The sequence below is a fragment of the Centroberyx gerrardi genome, chromosome 3 (assembly GCF_048128805.1).
Source record: "Centroberyx gerrardi isolate f3 chromosome 3, fCenGer3.hap1.cur.20231027, whole genome shotgun sequence".
Classification (NCBI taxonomy): domain Eukaryota; kingdom Metazoa; phylum Chordata; class Actinopteri; order Beryciformes; family Berycidae; genus Centroberyx; species Centroberyx gerrardi.
In genome coordinates this window covers 34536513-34552626 of record NC_135999.1, presented here as the reverse complement: position 1 = coordinate 34552626, position 16114 = coordinate 34536513, and the positions used below count along the sequence as shown (strand labels likewise).

At 40.7% G+C, this 16114-nt stretch overlaps 1 protein-coding gene across 1 annotated transcript in view; it reads left to right on the top strand.

Annotated features, from left to right (window-relative positions):
• Window positions 1–14036, top strand: part of fbxo8 (F-box protein 8) — a 77235-nt gene extending 63199 nt beyond the window's left edge. The window contains exons 7-8 of the mRNA XM_078282652.1: window positions 5044–5240; window positions 12592–14036. Of these exons, the coding sequence (XP_078138778.1) occupies window positions 5044–5240; window positions 12592–12779 (385 nt within the window). The 3' untranslated portion in view covers window positions 12780–14036. The remainder of the gene's footprint in view (window positions 1–5043; window positions 5241–12591) is intronic.
• The last annotated feature ends 2078 nt before the right edge of the window (window positions 14037–16114 follow it).

Here is a 16114-nt window from a genome sequence, read left to right as displayed (position 1 = left end):
GGATATTAAACACACAGCGCATATTTCATACGTTTGGATATTAAACACACAGTGCATATTTCATACGTTTGGATATTAAACACACAGCGCATATTTTCCTCGCATGAACATATAAAAACATTGCAACTCACCAATATCACTGAATCAGTGGGAGGCCTGGGCTTGTTTCCCTGCAACAAGACGGTCCCATCGAGGGGTGATGGGAGACACAGCACCCAAAGTGTGTTCCTTATGTCCAGTCTATTCCGCAATTTAGTTTTCGTTGCAGTCATTGCAGAAAACCCCGCTTCGCAGAGATATGATGTTGGAAATGGAAGCAACGTTTTCAGTGCTTTCGTGGCTATATCAGGATATTCAGCCTTGACTTTGATCCAGAATGCCGGCAGAGATGTTATGTCAAACATACTTTTCAGCCCACCGTCATCTGCAAGCTCGAGGAGTTGATCTTCTTCCCACACTGACATGGACGATTCGCCGGGGACATTCACAAATGGGTCACGATCCATTCCTTTGCACTTCTTGAGTCATCTGCGGACTTTATGTTCGACTCGTCGTATTTCCTATTGAAGGAAGCTTTCTTTTTTTTTGCAGTCTCAGCCTCTGCTGTCTCTGTGTTATCATCATCGTTAGGTCTCCTTTTATCTCCCCTACCTCTTCCGAAGAAACTCTCATTTGACATTTGTTTTTTACTCATGTTTTTTACTCACTAAGCTGGCTAGTTGCAACACGCACATCTAGTTAGGTCAGCGGGTCATGACCGACTGATGACCTCACGTGTGTGTGTGTGTGTTGTGGGCTTGACAGGGGTGAGGAAAGGTGCAGCACCATGTGCAGCACAGACAGACCGTGCCAAGTTCAATGTAATTACCGCACAAATAGCCTATAATGTTATATGTTTATTATTCAGGTTTTTTTATTTATTTATATTTTTTTTTTGCCGAATCATATTGTTTCCTCGCAGCCCGGTAGCAAATGCTTTGCGGCCCAGTGCCGGTCCGCAGCCCGGTGGTTGGGGACCGCTGTCTTAAAGAATTCCAAAAGGGTGGACATTGAAAGTGATACATGGGTTGGACTCAGCACCTTCCAAAGAATCTATGGAATTTTCTCTCTATGACATACGGTTCAGAAGTTATTGGTCAGAATGTAAAGTTGCTTGTTATATAGCGCCACCATCGTGCCAATGTGCGTGGGCTGCCTGGCCTGAGTAGTGGGGCCATAGGAGCCACCTGCCATATATGGTTGCTGTAGGACTTACAGTTTCTGAGCTGCAGACACTTTTAGCGGAGAAAAAGAAAGAACGAAAGAAAAAGGAAAAGAAAGAAAGAAAGAATTCCAGCAAATACAATAGGGATCCAGCTAGGGGTGGGCGGTATACCGTTGTTATAGTCAACACCAGTATGACGTTCTGCCATGATATGGATTTTGCAATACCGTGGATTCCGTGATAAATTAATTAAAATATAAAACAAGGTATTTATACTAGACAAATCTAGCCACTTTTTCTGACCATGGGGAACAGTGTTAATGTGTTGAATCCCAAAGCATTTGGCAATAAATTGGTACAGCTGATGCAGGTTTGCTCGCTTGTCTAATGTTTAATCCAGAGAGGTCTGATGATCACGGCTCTTCCCACACACAGGTAGCCCCCCTCCCTCCGCTGAGAGCGGGGACTGTAGGTTATATTGATATGCAAAGTAGAATATGATGTTTTCTGGCAACTTCTAGTGACTTTTTATATATACTTTATATTATTATATATTTATATATTATAATATAGCCTATATATATATTGAATATGATGCGGTTAACTCCGTTCTTGTTCGTCAGCGGTCTGCCTGTTGTGTTGAGCCTGTCTACATTTTACATATGGGTAAGTTAGTGAACACAGTTATCTTGTTTTACTTCTTTTGTACTCAAATTGTACCGTGAGGAACTTAAATGTAACATATAGGATAGTAATGTGTAGTGTGGTGTAGGCTTACCGTTACCAAATAAGGCTTCTCAGCGGCTCCATAGATAATCTCATCTCCAACATTTATTTAAGCGACGTTGGTTTATGTGTCCTCTATTTTGTTTACCGACATGGTGATGAATGACCATAGTAAGCAAAATTGTGGCATGTATATTTATATGGTTAAAATACGGAACAGACGGGTGCGTAGTCCGACAAAAACAGAAGCCATGCGTCTCTCCAAAGCCCGCTCCGGCTCCGTTTCAGATCCGGCTGCGTGCGCGTCAGTGCAGCAGCTGCGTTCAAGTAAATGACTGCATAGGCCTTCTGAAAACGCAACTGGTGTAGTTAAGGTGCAAATTAAAGTATAATATAGATCAATTTCTATATACTGACCAACTTTTGATTTTGTGGCGGTGCACCACAATTAAACCTATGTGTGGGAAACCTTTCTATGCAGCTAACTGTTTTTTTTTTTAAATGCCAACGTCAATTTAGAGGCCATTCTTTACATACATACTTGCAATATTTGAGATGCATAGTATTGTCCGTCGTCTCACTCTGTCTGGTATTATAAAGATAAAACACATTAATTGTATTATCAAATATTAAAATATAAAATGTTGAATACTGTGATATAATACCGATACCGTCCAGACAGTGGAAAATACCGTGATATCAATTTGAGTTCATATCACCCACCCTTAGTTCCAGCACTATGTGCTTGGACACTAACAGTTTCTTCAACATTAGCACGCTAATGTAGCCACAGTAGCCACAGGTAGTTTCCTTGTTTTGGAGAAGCAGACGTAGGTAGACAAGCCCAGCTCCACAAGCTGGGGTGGGTAACGGGGTGGTGGCGTCACAGGCTGGAGGTTGGATCTCAGAGCATAGTGTTCGCAATGAATACCGGGTATTGTAGTATCTGTTGGAACAGCTCTATAAGCACTAAAATGGCATGTATCCGCCAATATTGGGTGGATTTGAAAAACACTTGCCTCTATAAAATCAGGTAACATTCAAGGTTGACCTAACATCCACAAAAATGATGGTAAAATGTTCCTTTAAGTTTGGCTTTCTAAACCCTGTTTTTCAGCAATCCTGGTTTCACATTTGAGGCATTTAGGTGTTGCACTCACAGGGTATCCATGGGGCCTTAAAAAGTCTAAATTGAAAGGATAACGCTGGTGTTTTTTAATGCATTTCTTAACGTCAACAAATCCTATGAAAATAACAAAATCAACAATGCGTTTACTCTACTCCCCTTACTTTCCGACTTCCCACGGACCGTTTTTAGCCTTCAACCGGAAGTCATTGGCTCCAATTGTAAGCTAAAAACCTTTAAATACAGCTCAAAAAGACATAGTTTCAATTTTAAAAATCGCTAACTGTTACCACGAAAAGTCAGGCTGTTGTAGTTATTACCAAATCAAATTCAAATGGGAACAAATTCTTCATTAACGACAGAACTACTTTCCTGAGATGGAAAACGTGTTTACAGTCGGCTTATTAAGTTGTTTGAGGAAAAAGTCGGCCGGCCCGGTGCATCGCAATGATGAAATATGCTGCCCAGAGCAACGGCATGGCTCTTTGACGTGTTTTTAATCCTTTTTTTACTACAATGGAGTTCTATGGCTGCTGGGACATGGCTTCATTGGGCATCGGCTACATGGACGAGACTTGTTGGCAAAACAAAATCATTGCTGATTTTGTTATTTTCATAGGATTTGTTGACGGTAAGAAATGCATTAAAGGTCTTAGTTTTTTCACCATGCAATGACAGGTTTCTTTGTGCTACATGTCTACTCCTCCATCCTATCTGCTGTACTAAACACAACTGGACTTCACATCTGTTAACAATTTCCTGGTGTCTGCCCATTTATTTTGGTTTTTAAATTGGTCTTAAATTAAATTCCAGGAAGCATTAAAAAGGAATTCAATTTTATTTAAATTTAAATTTGCCATATTGATGGCTGCACTGGATACACTGTCTTATACAAGTGCGACTAAAGCTGGGGACACATTACATGTTTTTGAAGCCCGATTTTGCCACGATTTGAGATTAGGCAGAGTCGACGGTAGTCTAGGATAGTCCATGGTAGTTGCGCTGTAATCGCAGCTGTAATCCTTATGCGTGTGGAAGTGAAAGACTCAAATCTCTCTCCTATGATCCCAATTGGCAATATCACGATTAGATCAAACATTTTTTATTTTATCGGGGCTTTTCAATAGCCAATGAAAAAGGGGAAAAATACGCAAGTCTAAACACAAGATCCAACGTGTGCAATGGCTGAGCCAGGAAAGAAAAAGAATGTGTTCTCAGTCTTTTGTCCATGCAAATTGCAGCACAAACAATTGCTGCAAGCCATATGGGCTGCACGTTTATTTTTGGTATCAAAATATCGCAGAAAAATAAGTTCTCACAAGTGCAGGTGTACCACGAAAAATCACATTCTCACAAGAGAACTGCAGCCGCTTATTCTCAGTCTTTTGTATACAGTCTATGATCTTTTGATTTGTGCTCCTCAAAGATCGCTGTTGTTGTGTGTATGCATCACAAGAGACTGGAAATCTGCAAATTTCAGATAAATGTGCGCTGCTCAATCTTTTTATTGTTGTTTATGATCTTTTAATGTGTCCCCAGTGTCCCCCTCAAGGACACTTTGACAGGACACATGGCTGTTGGACACAAAATTAGCTGTTAGGGGGAATTGAACCTGTGACTTTACAGTTACAGGACTTTGTAACCACTACGTTGTCTTCTCTCCACTTGTAGGGGATAGTTTAGAGGTTAGAAAAGCAAGTTTGTATCAGGAAGGTTGGCAGTTAAAATCCCAGGGCAGCTGGAAACATGATAGTGGGGAAAGTGAATGAGTAACACTCTCCCCTCTCTCAACAAGTACTAACAAGGTGCTCTTGAGCAAGGCACTGAACCCCAAACTGTTCCAGTGGAGATGCTCAGTAGCCAACAGTAGAAGACTGTGGTTGGTCTTCAGCGGTGGTCAGTCAACAATCCCTGAATTAATGAAGGTTAAAAAGAAATTCCTCATGTAATTTAGTGTGTGTGTTTATGTGTATATGTATGTGTACAGGCGTGATGTCCTGGATGAGTTGGTGACCCTCCATAACTTCAGTAATCAGTTCCTTCCCAACGCTCTGCGGGATTTCTTCAGACACATCCATGCTCCAGAGGAGAGGGGAGAGTATCTGGAAACCCTTATCACCAAGTTCAGCCACAGGTTTTGTACCTGCAACCCTGGCCTTGTCCGAGAGCTGGGCCTCAGTCCTGGTTAGTATTCACACATGCACACACACGCACACACACACACACACACAAACACATCATAACTGTTGCCAGTTTCCTCAGGCTGGAACTGTGGCAGTGGATAGTGAAACAAGCACAGATCCTGTACAGACACACGGCGCATGTGTTCAATTCAATTAAGAGAGTGGGGCTCGGTGAAAACTAGTAAAATAAATAGTGACAACCAAATTTATGAAAGAGTGAATTCGCATATATATGGTACACACTGGAGCAGAGCGGAGTAAAATTACCAGACTGTATGTACTACAGGAGTCACTCCACTCCTCCGATCTCACGATGGCTGTAAATAATGTCTGTAACCATAGTAACGTTTACTTCAGACCAATATGGTGGCTAGCATTGCCTGTATTTCACTTGTGTATTTTCGGTTTACTTGACACCAGTAACACCAGTAAACAGAGGCATCAATGTATCCATAAGATCTTAATAAACCATCACTGACAGCAGCGTCATATTCTCTTTTTCCACCGCATGGACTTGATACTTTTAACCGCAACATTTTGGCCAGGCCGAGACCGCAGAACTGGTAGGAACAACCGTTTTTATATCTATGGGAACAACCACAATGTTGAGGAAAAATTTGAGAATGTCTCACAACACTTACCTCTGTCTCTTTCAAAATAATGATGATAATGTTACGTAACTAACGAGTGTTGCGCCTTACATCATGTAACAAACAGTTGTTCCGTCCGGTTGTGGTTCACACTACTCGGACTAACCGAATCCGCTCTCAAATTCAGTTGTAAATACCTGAATTTTCAGGTAGTGAGTTCGGTTGTAGAATGCGGTTCTCTCCTTAATAACCGAACTGTGTGAACTTAACAGGATTAAGCACTCCAATGAGGAGTGACGACCGTATTTAGTTGCAGTGTAGTGGCATTTTAGCCCATAGGCGAGAGGCCATCTCTTAGTCAAAGACGCCCTCTAGAGGCCAGCTCACGAAGGGACATCTCACTAAGCGTTACCTGACTGACTGAATGACTGACTGTGTGACTGACTGCCTGACCTGAATTTGGCTCGTGATGCCCTCGGCTGCGCCGTGGGAAAAACACATTGGCCCAGTAAACTCAACCAGTCACATCAGAATAGCTACCTCAGAAACTGTTCAGTGATTCAAACCTCTAACCAGCTCACATGCAGTTCAAGAGATCAAAACTACAGATGGTACTGATTTTAGCTATTCATTATTATTACTAGGGTTTAAATGCAATGGGTTTTTCAAGGCGATATCTTTTGATTGATGCTGCCAATAGTGCTTGGCGTCTGGCAACATTCTCTTCTGGTACAGCAGTGAAATTGGAGCTTCGGTATAATTCTTGCAGATTCAACCAAAGGGCATTTTTCACTACTGATATAGGTAAGGGATTCATACAAATGCAAGCTACATCTTTATTAGGGCTGACCTTGCCTAAGATTTTGTGTGGTCGATTCTCAATAGACAAGCCACGCCCATGGTGGACTGACTGACTGACTGACTGACTCTGGAACCAGATATTTTTTTGTACACACTCAGGCTCACAAATGCCTATTGTCGCAACCTTTTGATCACGTCCATTGTTCAGACGCTGGTTAAAAATTCATCTGAGAAACCCAAAAGCTCTCGCAATACAAATCAAGAGCGTCGTATGAGCTTCTGGCGGCAACAGATAGAAATCCTGTACAGAAAATAGAACAAGGCTAAGGGGAGATCATGGCGGGTAAACGCCACTATATTTCCACTATTGTTGCAGTGAATAGTCACCGACAAGAAACGTGAGGAGGATTTCAACAAGCAGAGATCCTGTGCACACCCACGGCGCGTGGTCAGTTCAGTTCAATTCAATTCAGTGCGATGCATAATTGAAGCACGCGGTTATCTGTTAAATGGCCTAATTCCACTAACGTTACTTAAATTCCACGTTACATACCGTTAAAGTCTGTAGGGCAGCAGAAGACGTGTTATTAAAGACCCTACATGTAGAATTTGTATCTAATTATATCATCCTCCAATTAATTTTGAAACCATAAAAGTTTGTCAGCAGCAAAATGAGACCATCGCAGAGAACAATTGGTGTAGTCTATGTGTTGCTTTTAGTCTGTTCATTCTCTGTATCCGGGGGTACGAACTGGCGCAAAGTGCCGTACTGACTTACGACAGAAAGTCAAACCAAACCAGGAAGAAAACAGACAGTTTGAATGCAGACTAGTTGCTTAGATTGAACAGCGTGAAGCTAATCAGTATGGTAGATAGTGGTAACATGGAAGACAGGACTGTAACTGCTGGACCCTCTGCAACAAAACAAAACAAAAAACCTATAACAGAAGAGGCTAAAACAGCTAAAAAGGAGAGGGAGGGAAGCGCAAGACTCTGAGCTCCCGGTAGCCCCACGGATCGATCGGCCCGTACCCGTTCCCCAGCCCCCCGGAACACGGCAGACCGGAGACTCCGGTCAAAAAAACCCCGGGAGCCCCACAGAACAAAGCACTAGTTCTATAAGAGGCCAAAAGAGCTACGAAGGAGCGTGACAAAGCACGGCGTCAGACCGCCCAGAGTTAACCGTGGCCGGGCGTTCACCCGTCGGGAGCTGAAGGGGGTTTAAGACCGACATAGAGCTGGCTTTCTTTCTCCTACACATGTAAGTGAAATACCAATAAGGGTCTCAAATTGTGTTACCGAAGCTTTTAACTATTTTTTTAGGACCAGTGTGGTTTATATCTGCGGTTATGTGTAATGGCATAATTTATTTATGTAGTCAGCTACCTGTACAGCTACTAAGCTATAACCTAACCTAGCAAATTAGCTTCACTTGTCGGTACATAGCCGGCTGCCGACAGAGAATGGAGCCACAGAAGGGAAAGAAACTATAGCGACTTACATTAGTGAGCAGACCATGGCTTTCCTCCTGTCCAGTGTGTGGGTTGTTATCGCGTCATTTAGTCCGCATTTGGTGTCTGGTTCCGACATCCTGTGTCGGGTTCATGTTTCCTGCCTTCTGCCAGCTTGACCGGCCGTAATCGCCACAGTTAAAGTCGAGATGAAACGGCATTTCGAGAGTATCTAACTTCCGTATCGTGACGTATTTCCGAGTGAAACAGGAAAGACAGGCGGGACATAACGTTGGGAGGAATTTGATTTGAACGTTGAAAAGTGGGTGTGTCATAATACCCGAAGACACACCGAAGTACCATGCTGTTGCTAGCTAGCTAACTAATGAATCTTAGCCTCTTAGCTCTGTGCGCTAAAAGTTGAAGATTGATTGATGGGTGGATGTCATGATATTATTGGTTGAAATTAGTTACGGGCATGCTTACGTAAGCACACGGCATATTTTGTTTTACAGGAAGAAAACATGATTGAATTTTGATATAAGAATACAATGAAATTGATTTTTGGTATTTTTTTTGGCATATATTGTTAAATAGGTGCACAGTATGACCGGGGATGTGATCTAAAAGGGTTAAAAAGGCATTTTTCATTTCATCTCGTCTTTAATACAACTCCATGCTCCGATTACGTTAGTTGATTTGTGTTTAGTCTAGTTCGTTAGCGGTAGCGTTTTCCATTAGCTGCAGCTCATAGCATCAGAATAATCACAGAATAATCACAACAACAGCGATCCCCCAAACATCTGTTAACAATTGCAAACTACTTCATAGTACAATGCTGTGATTAGGAATAATATAGGAACTAATGTTTGAGCTACAGTTATCTGCAGCAGTATTTTTGTTTATATATTCTAGCTCTATGAAGCGGGGTATCGCAAATGCCGCTAAGAGGTTGCAAAGACGCTTGCAACAGTGTCATTTTTTGGCACTACCACTAGGAGTCGCCAAAATCAGCAATTTTCAAATCCTACACATAGGGGCTTTAAGTTACTGTTTACAAATACCGTTACTAACACGTGAGTTTGGAGCAAATTTTGGAATGTTAAGTTTTACTTTAGTTTTCACACCGGGAGACTGTTGGATTGATTGAGTACAATGCTGGTCTACTGTGCATCTCCAAATGACAAACATGACATGATGCGCACATTAGATGCATTAGAGATCGAGTTAGATCAATTTCTGTACACTGACCAACGTTTTATTTTGTGATGGTTTTTCTGTAAAATCCCCGCCCCATCAACCATGGTTTTCAATGTTAACGGCTTTCAATGTCAACGTCCCCTCCACACAGAATCTGGATACGTTAGAGAGAGACGAGTTAGAATTATGCTTAGGTGTAAGGTAAAAAATGCAAACATCAAGTTTAGCTGATATTGAGTCATTCCAGAGAGGAAATATCAAGTGCTATACACCACTGAAATTTTGATCTGTGACAGTTGGCAATTATGTATTATAAGGGAGAATCCAGAATTTGTGTATAACAGAATCTGTATTCACTAAAATCAGACATGAAATAGCATAAGTTAATTAAAACATGAAATAATGCTGCTATGAAACGAAAAATGTTAAGATAAACAGACTATATAAAAGAAAAAGTTCAGAAATCTTAACTGGGATTATAATTGCGAACACTGTCCTCACAAGTTCCTTAAAGCAACTGATGAGACATTAGGCTAGTCCTAAATAGATTTCCAGTCAAACAGTTCATAAACCGCATTTGCCTTCTTAAACAATCCACAGTCAGCCAGGTATCACAGCTTATCGGCATTGATACAGTATATGGTTCACTCTATGCCTCTATTTTCAACTATATAATGGACTGCATAAAATTCAATATTAGAACCACAAAATTATTATTAAACGATAAGGCTGGTGTTTTTTAATTCATTTCTTACTGTCAACAAATCCTATGAAAATAACAAAATCAGCAATGAATTTGTTTTGCTAACAAGTCTCGTCCATGTAGCCGATGCCCAATAAAGCCATGTCTCAGTAGCCATAGAACTCCATTGTATTTAAAAAAAAAAACTATTAAAAACATGTCAGAGAGCCATGCCGTTGCTCTGGGCAACATATTTCATCATTGCAATGCACCGGGCCAGCCTACTTTTTCCTCAAACAACTTAAAAAGCCGACCGTAAACACGTTTTCCATCTCAGGAAAGTAGTTCTGTATCACCTAAAATAGTCCCCGTCGTAATGAAGAATTTGATCCCATTTGAATTTGATTTGGTAATAACTACAATAGCCTTACTTTTCGTGGTAACAGTTAGCGATTTTTAATATTTAAACTATATCTGAGCTGTATTTAAAGGTTTTTAGCTTACAATTGGAGCCAATGACTTCCGGTTTGAAGGCTAAAAAGGGAACGTGGGAAGTCAGAAAGTAATGGGAGTAGAGCAAACGCATTGTTGATTTTGTTATTTTCATAGGATTTGTTGACGATAAGAAATGTATTTAAAAATACCAGCCGTATCCTTTAAGGAGTACACCGAGATCAGCAGAGACGAAAGTCTCAGGACTGGACTGATTTACTTATTTACATCAGCTGACTTGCAGTCTTAAAGGGGCAGGTACATGGTACTGGAAAGGAATCCGTCGGCAGTGGTTCCGCATTTGTCCATCTGTGATGCATCTACTGTCAGGAACATGGTCGATATAAGCGCTTTCTATCAATGCATTGAGTCATCACATTTTTGGGGCCTCCCCTATTATTTATATATTCGCATAGCTAGGTCGCTAATGTATTGTAGCATGGGTTGTATTCACTGTGACTCACTGTGTTCTGAACAGGAACTGGGGAGGGCACCAATCTTGTTATTACCAACTGATGATAAGAGTGCCTGGACCAAATTAACGTGCACCTAGGTAGTCTTTCCATGAGTCGTTACCTTGAGTTGGGGCAGGGGATCTCCTAGTGCCATCCTTTAAAACCCAAATTATGAACATACCAGCTGAAATTCCATTTCACTCTAAAACAACTGTAAACAAAGTTGGTGCACAAGGCAAATACACCTTGCAGAGCATCTAACCACATTGACACAGTTAACATGAAAAGAAGTCACATCGCAACATTGGACACTTCCCCTTCTCTTCTCACACCTCTCCCCCTCACTAATGCGCCCATTTAAGGAACACAATTACATATTCAAGCAGGCTTCTGTGGCAACATAACATGCCACTTGGGGTGGAAATGTTTACCCAGCTAAAAACTAGGAAAATAAGATAAGATATAAGATAAGATATCACTTTATTAATCCCCTTGGGGAAATTTGGGTGCCACAGCAGCAACTGGCAGAACAGTACCAGGGAAAAATAAGTACAGAAGATAATAAAGAGAAGAGGTAATAAGATAAAAAATAAAGGTAATGCACATAATATAAAATAAAACTATAGAGACAGTGCAAAAATGCAAATAAATGCAAACAATACTAATAAATGCGTATCCATATATATGTACTGTATATATACATAATCAGTGGATAAGTAAGAAAATAGTAAGTAAATAAGTAAGTAATAGTAAGTAAATAAGCCCCAGGTTGATAATTATCCTTTAAGGCACAGTGGGCATACTTTCCATTGATACAATATTGTGTCATCACATTGAGGCTGTGAAAAGATTTTTTATTCACAAAGTCCACCTCATGTTCCCCATAGCTGCAGTGATGGTAATATGAGTGCAGTCTAGTGAATCAATCACCCTCGGGAATCCTATGAAAGCTTTTCAGTGCACTTAATATTCAACAATAAATTTCAAGTTCAAGTTTTATTTGTCACATGCTCAATCATACAAGTACAACGTGCAGTGAAATGCTTGGTTGCCGCCTCCCCAGACTGTGCTTATAGCAAGTAGAAAAATATAGAGATAGTAAAAATATTTGAAAATGTAAAAAGTATAGTATAAAATATAAAGTGTAAAAGAATTACTATATACAGGGAGGAATAAAAAAAACTGTGCAATATTATAAATAGATCTGTTATACATATATATAATGTTTGAAGATATATGTAGACTATTTTTTACAGATTTACAGATCTATGTAGAGTGCAATAGTGCAACGAGTGCAGTCCAGTGTTGCCGGGAGTAGTGCAGTCTGTGTGAAGTAGTGGTATAACAGTCCTTGTCCACATATGTTATGTAGTGTTGTGTGGTGTGTAGTGTAATATAGTGTTATGTAGTATTTTTTAATACTAATAGTAAATTTCATTCCCTCCCTCTTACTATCTGTGCACTAAAGTCCATGGGTTCCTCAAGGAGTGGTGATGACATTTTTGTTGTTTGAGTTGATTGGTAGGCTTTCTATGGGTTTGGTGTGGTGTGAGTGCAACTGAGAGGAGCAAATTGCGTTCAATGCGTGAATGTTGGCAGCCTAGCAATTATGTGTAATGGTCCGGGAGACAAAAGATTCCTATCTGATCACAGCTTAATATCTCTCTCTCTCTCTCTCTAGATGCTGTTTATGTGTTGTGCTACAGTCTGATCCTGCTGTCCATTGACCTGACCAGTCCTCACGTCAAAAACAAAATGTCCAAGAGGGAGTTTATCAGGAACACTCGTCGAGCAGCCCATAATGTCTCGGATGACTTTGTAGGCCATCTCTATGACAACATCTACCTGATTGGCCATGTGGCTGCCTAGTCCCACCTACCATGGCCCCAGCTGTCCAGTAGAATTCCTCATTGCACTGAAGAAGAGGGATTGGTGATTTGGTCCCTACACAGGTCTGGAAAGAATGGAAAGGATTTTAACAATTTTCTTGTATTTAAAGGTATGGAAAAACAAAAAGATCACCAGAAAGTGTAGAAAAGTCTGGAAATTCACCACACACTGTTAATTGCTTGCCTCTGAGAAAGACTGTGTAAGCCTGTGTAATCTAATCAAAGGTGTGAAACAATTGTGATTTGAATTGACTGAAAGCCGTTGCAAAGGAGGAGATTTTAAACTGGAGCGAGTAGGAACCCTGAAGACCAGCTCTGATACTGCACTGAAGGATGGGGACTGCTGACTGGTGGACGAAGGAGTGGTGCTGCACTCAACCTGTCACAGGAGCCAGGACAGCCATGCTGATTCCTTATTGGGCAGGAGCTGCTTCATGTTCACCAGTAGAGTGACAGGACATAAACTGGTTCATCTATTCAGGAAGTGACACAGGGGAAGTTAATACCAGGCTAAAGTAATATCACTCTAGTAGCATTTACCAATGTAACTAACGGCCAAGCTACACTGGAGCTATCGTGCGTCAGGCATTGCCATCGGGTGTCAGCCATCGAGTGAACTCTCCCTGTCAACTGACCCTGCTACACTGGCAACAGCCGTGGAGCGTCCAGCATCAACATTGGCCTAGATCCAATTCCCGATGGCTGATTAGCTAGCATTCATTCCATTTTGAGAATGGGAAAAATGAACAAGGCAACAACAACACATTGTTTATCGTGGCATACTATAAAAATATTTAGCATATAGCCTACATGTAAATCATTCCTGAGAAATGTTTAAATTTAAATGGACTTTCTGGTGATGTGGTTAACATAAAGTAAATTAGATGTCCACATCATGTAATAGACAATACAATATAAGTCTAGTATTTTCAGTTTTATGGTAACTAACTAGCTAAATGTTATAAAAACTGGTGCCCAGATTATAATGATTAACATAGAATGCATTAAAACAATAGTGTTTGCTTACTAATGGCTCGGGAACAGCCGATGAATTTAGGGCAATAAATAATCAGAACGCTATGGAATGTTGCAGGTAGAGCATCACTGCAACGAGATGCTGATGGCAACAAGACACTGATGGCAATGAGACGCGCTCCTTCTGGTGTAGCTTCTCTGTAATGCTGCATTCATGTCATATGGGATAGGTGGTAGATACAAGCTTCCCACATCAGCTTTAAGCTGGTAAATACTACTAGAAAATACTGTTTACCTCAGGTTTCAGTTGGTAAATACTACTAGAAAATACTGTTCACCTCAGCTTTATAATAATAACTTTATTTGTATAGCACTTATTAAAAACAGAGTTACAAAGTGCTTTACAAAAGCAGAATAACAACCAGTAAAAACAACACAAAGTAAAAAGGAAAGTAAAACAACATGAGACATGCAAATTTAAAACAAAAGAACATAAGAGCAATGAATCAAGTATTAAAAGCAAGTCTAAAAAAGTTAGTTTTGAGAAGGGATTTGAAGGAGGCCACTGAGTTTGCCCGCCTGATATCCTCTGGCAGTCTGTTCCAAAGGGAAGGGGTCCTAAGAGCAAACGCACAATCACATAGAGTCTTTAGCCTTGACCGAGGAACTGTCAGAAGGGCCTTGCCAGAGGATCTCAGGCTGCGCTCTGGATCGTATGCAGTTAAAAGGTCTGTGATGTAAGAGGGAGCTAGACCGAGCTGTGCTTTGAAAGTAATCAATAAAATCTTAAAATCAATTCTAAAACTAATGGGTATCCAATGAAGGGAGGCTAAGATTGGGGTGTTGTATTCAACTTTCAGATGGTAAATACTACTAGAAAATACTGTTCACCTCAGCTTTCAGATGATACATACTACTTGGGAACTTGTGGTTTGGTGATGGACCCCAACATTTTGAATTCTGATGGCACCACCAAGGACCACACCACCTGTAGTCAAGTGTAGGGGAAGGTATGTTAATTTAAACAAGACTAAGTTGACCTAGTGCAAGCCGGGCCATTGATGTCTCGCCTCCTCTTGGCTTTCGCACACTAGTATAATACGTGTTCTGTACTGCCCTCTGCATTGTAGTGATATACTATATAAGTGGCACTTTGTACAATTTTAAAGGCCCATTCACATCTAGAAGGATAACTAAAGATAACTATAACTATACCAACAACATTTAAATCATTCTAAGTAAGTAGAATGTCTGTGTTCACACTACAACTATAACTGTAAAAACATCCAAAACGACAACTATAACTGTATCATTGGTTCCATCTGAGAGCGATTTTTTTTTTTTTATGTAGAGACAACGATAAAACATGTTCAACCAATCAAAATAAAGTTCTACAAAGGAAGGGGTGAGAGAATTCAGTAGTTCACTGCAGTGATGCCATTGCTTGCTGAGGAACTGATTACAGAAATCCAGAGGAACCCGCCGCTATTTGACCATCGCCTCTAAGGCATGTTTACTGACTTGGATATACTCGCTAACTAGAGTATTTGCTAGTTATCTTGCTAACTAACAAAATAGCATCATGTCTTGGCCAACCTGATCTGCCGAGGGCAAATGTGTTATGATCCTATCTTTTTAATGGCTATGACCGGAAGGTAACGTGTAGCCTATTGAAAACCCGTTTAGCCATGGTGAAGTTACAGGTGTTTCTCTCAACATGGAGACTAGCCTCTGTAGATGTGGTGTTCAGAGTCACCTAGTGGTAAAGAAATGAACAGCTTCACTTGGTGACTACCACTAGCTCTCATATAAACAAAGCACAATAATGTCATGAAAGCACGTAAAAGAGCATTACTGATTCTGCCAGCTCCTCTCTCTTTTGCTGCAATTCATGAACCCAACTCCTTCGGTTATGTCATTTACTTTTGAGAGCGAGTAAAATAAAAGCACGTCGGTAGTAATCATGCTCCATTTTTTCTTGGAATATTCGGTGCCAACGATATCGTTGTAGTGTGAATGCTTGCGCAACAGTGTATCGTTATGGTTTGTAGTTATCTTTATAGTTGTCGCTCTAGGTGTGAATGGGCCTTAACAGTGCAAACAACACGATGTGTAGGTCTTGACGCCACTTCTCGAGTAACTTTCAACAATGGACTGACTGACTAACAGTCAGTCAGTTAGCTACTTTCACTCTTCTAGGCCGGGCCAAATGAAGGATTTTCATCACAAGTCATTTTGTGATCATAACTCTTAAAATGGCAGGACACAACTACTTGCTGGATTTTTGGTGTGAAAAAGCTGATCAGGACCAACCAAAGTTCACAGAAAACTTAAATCATG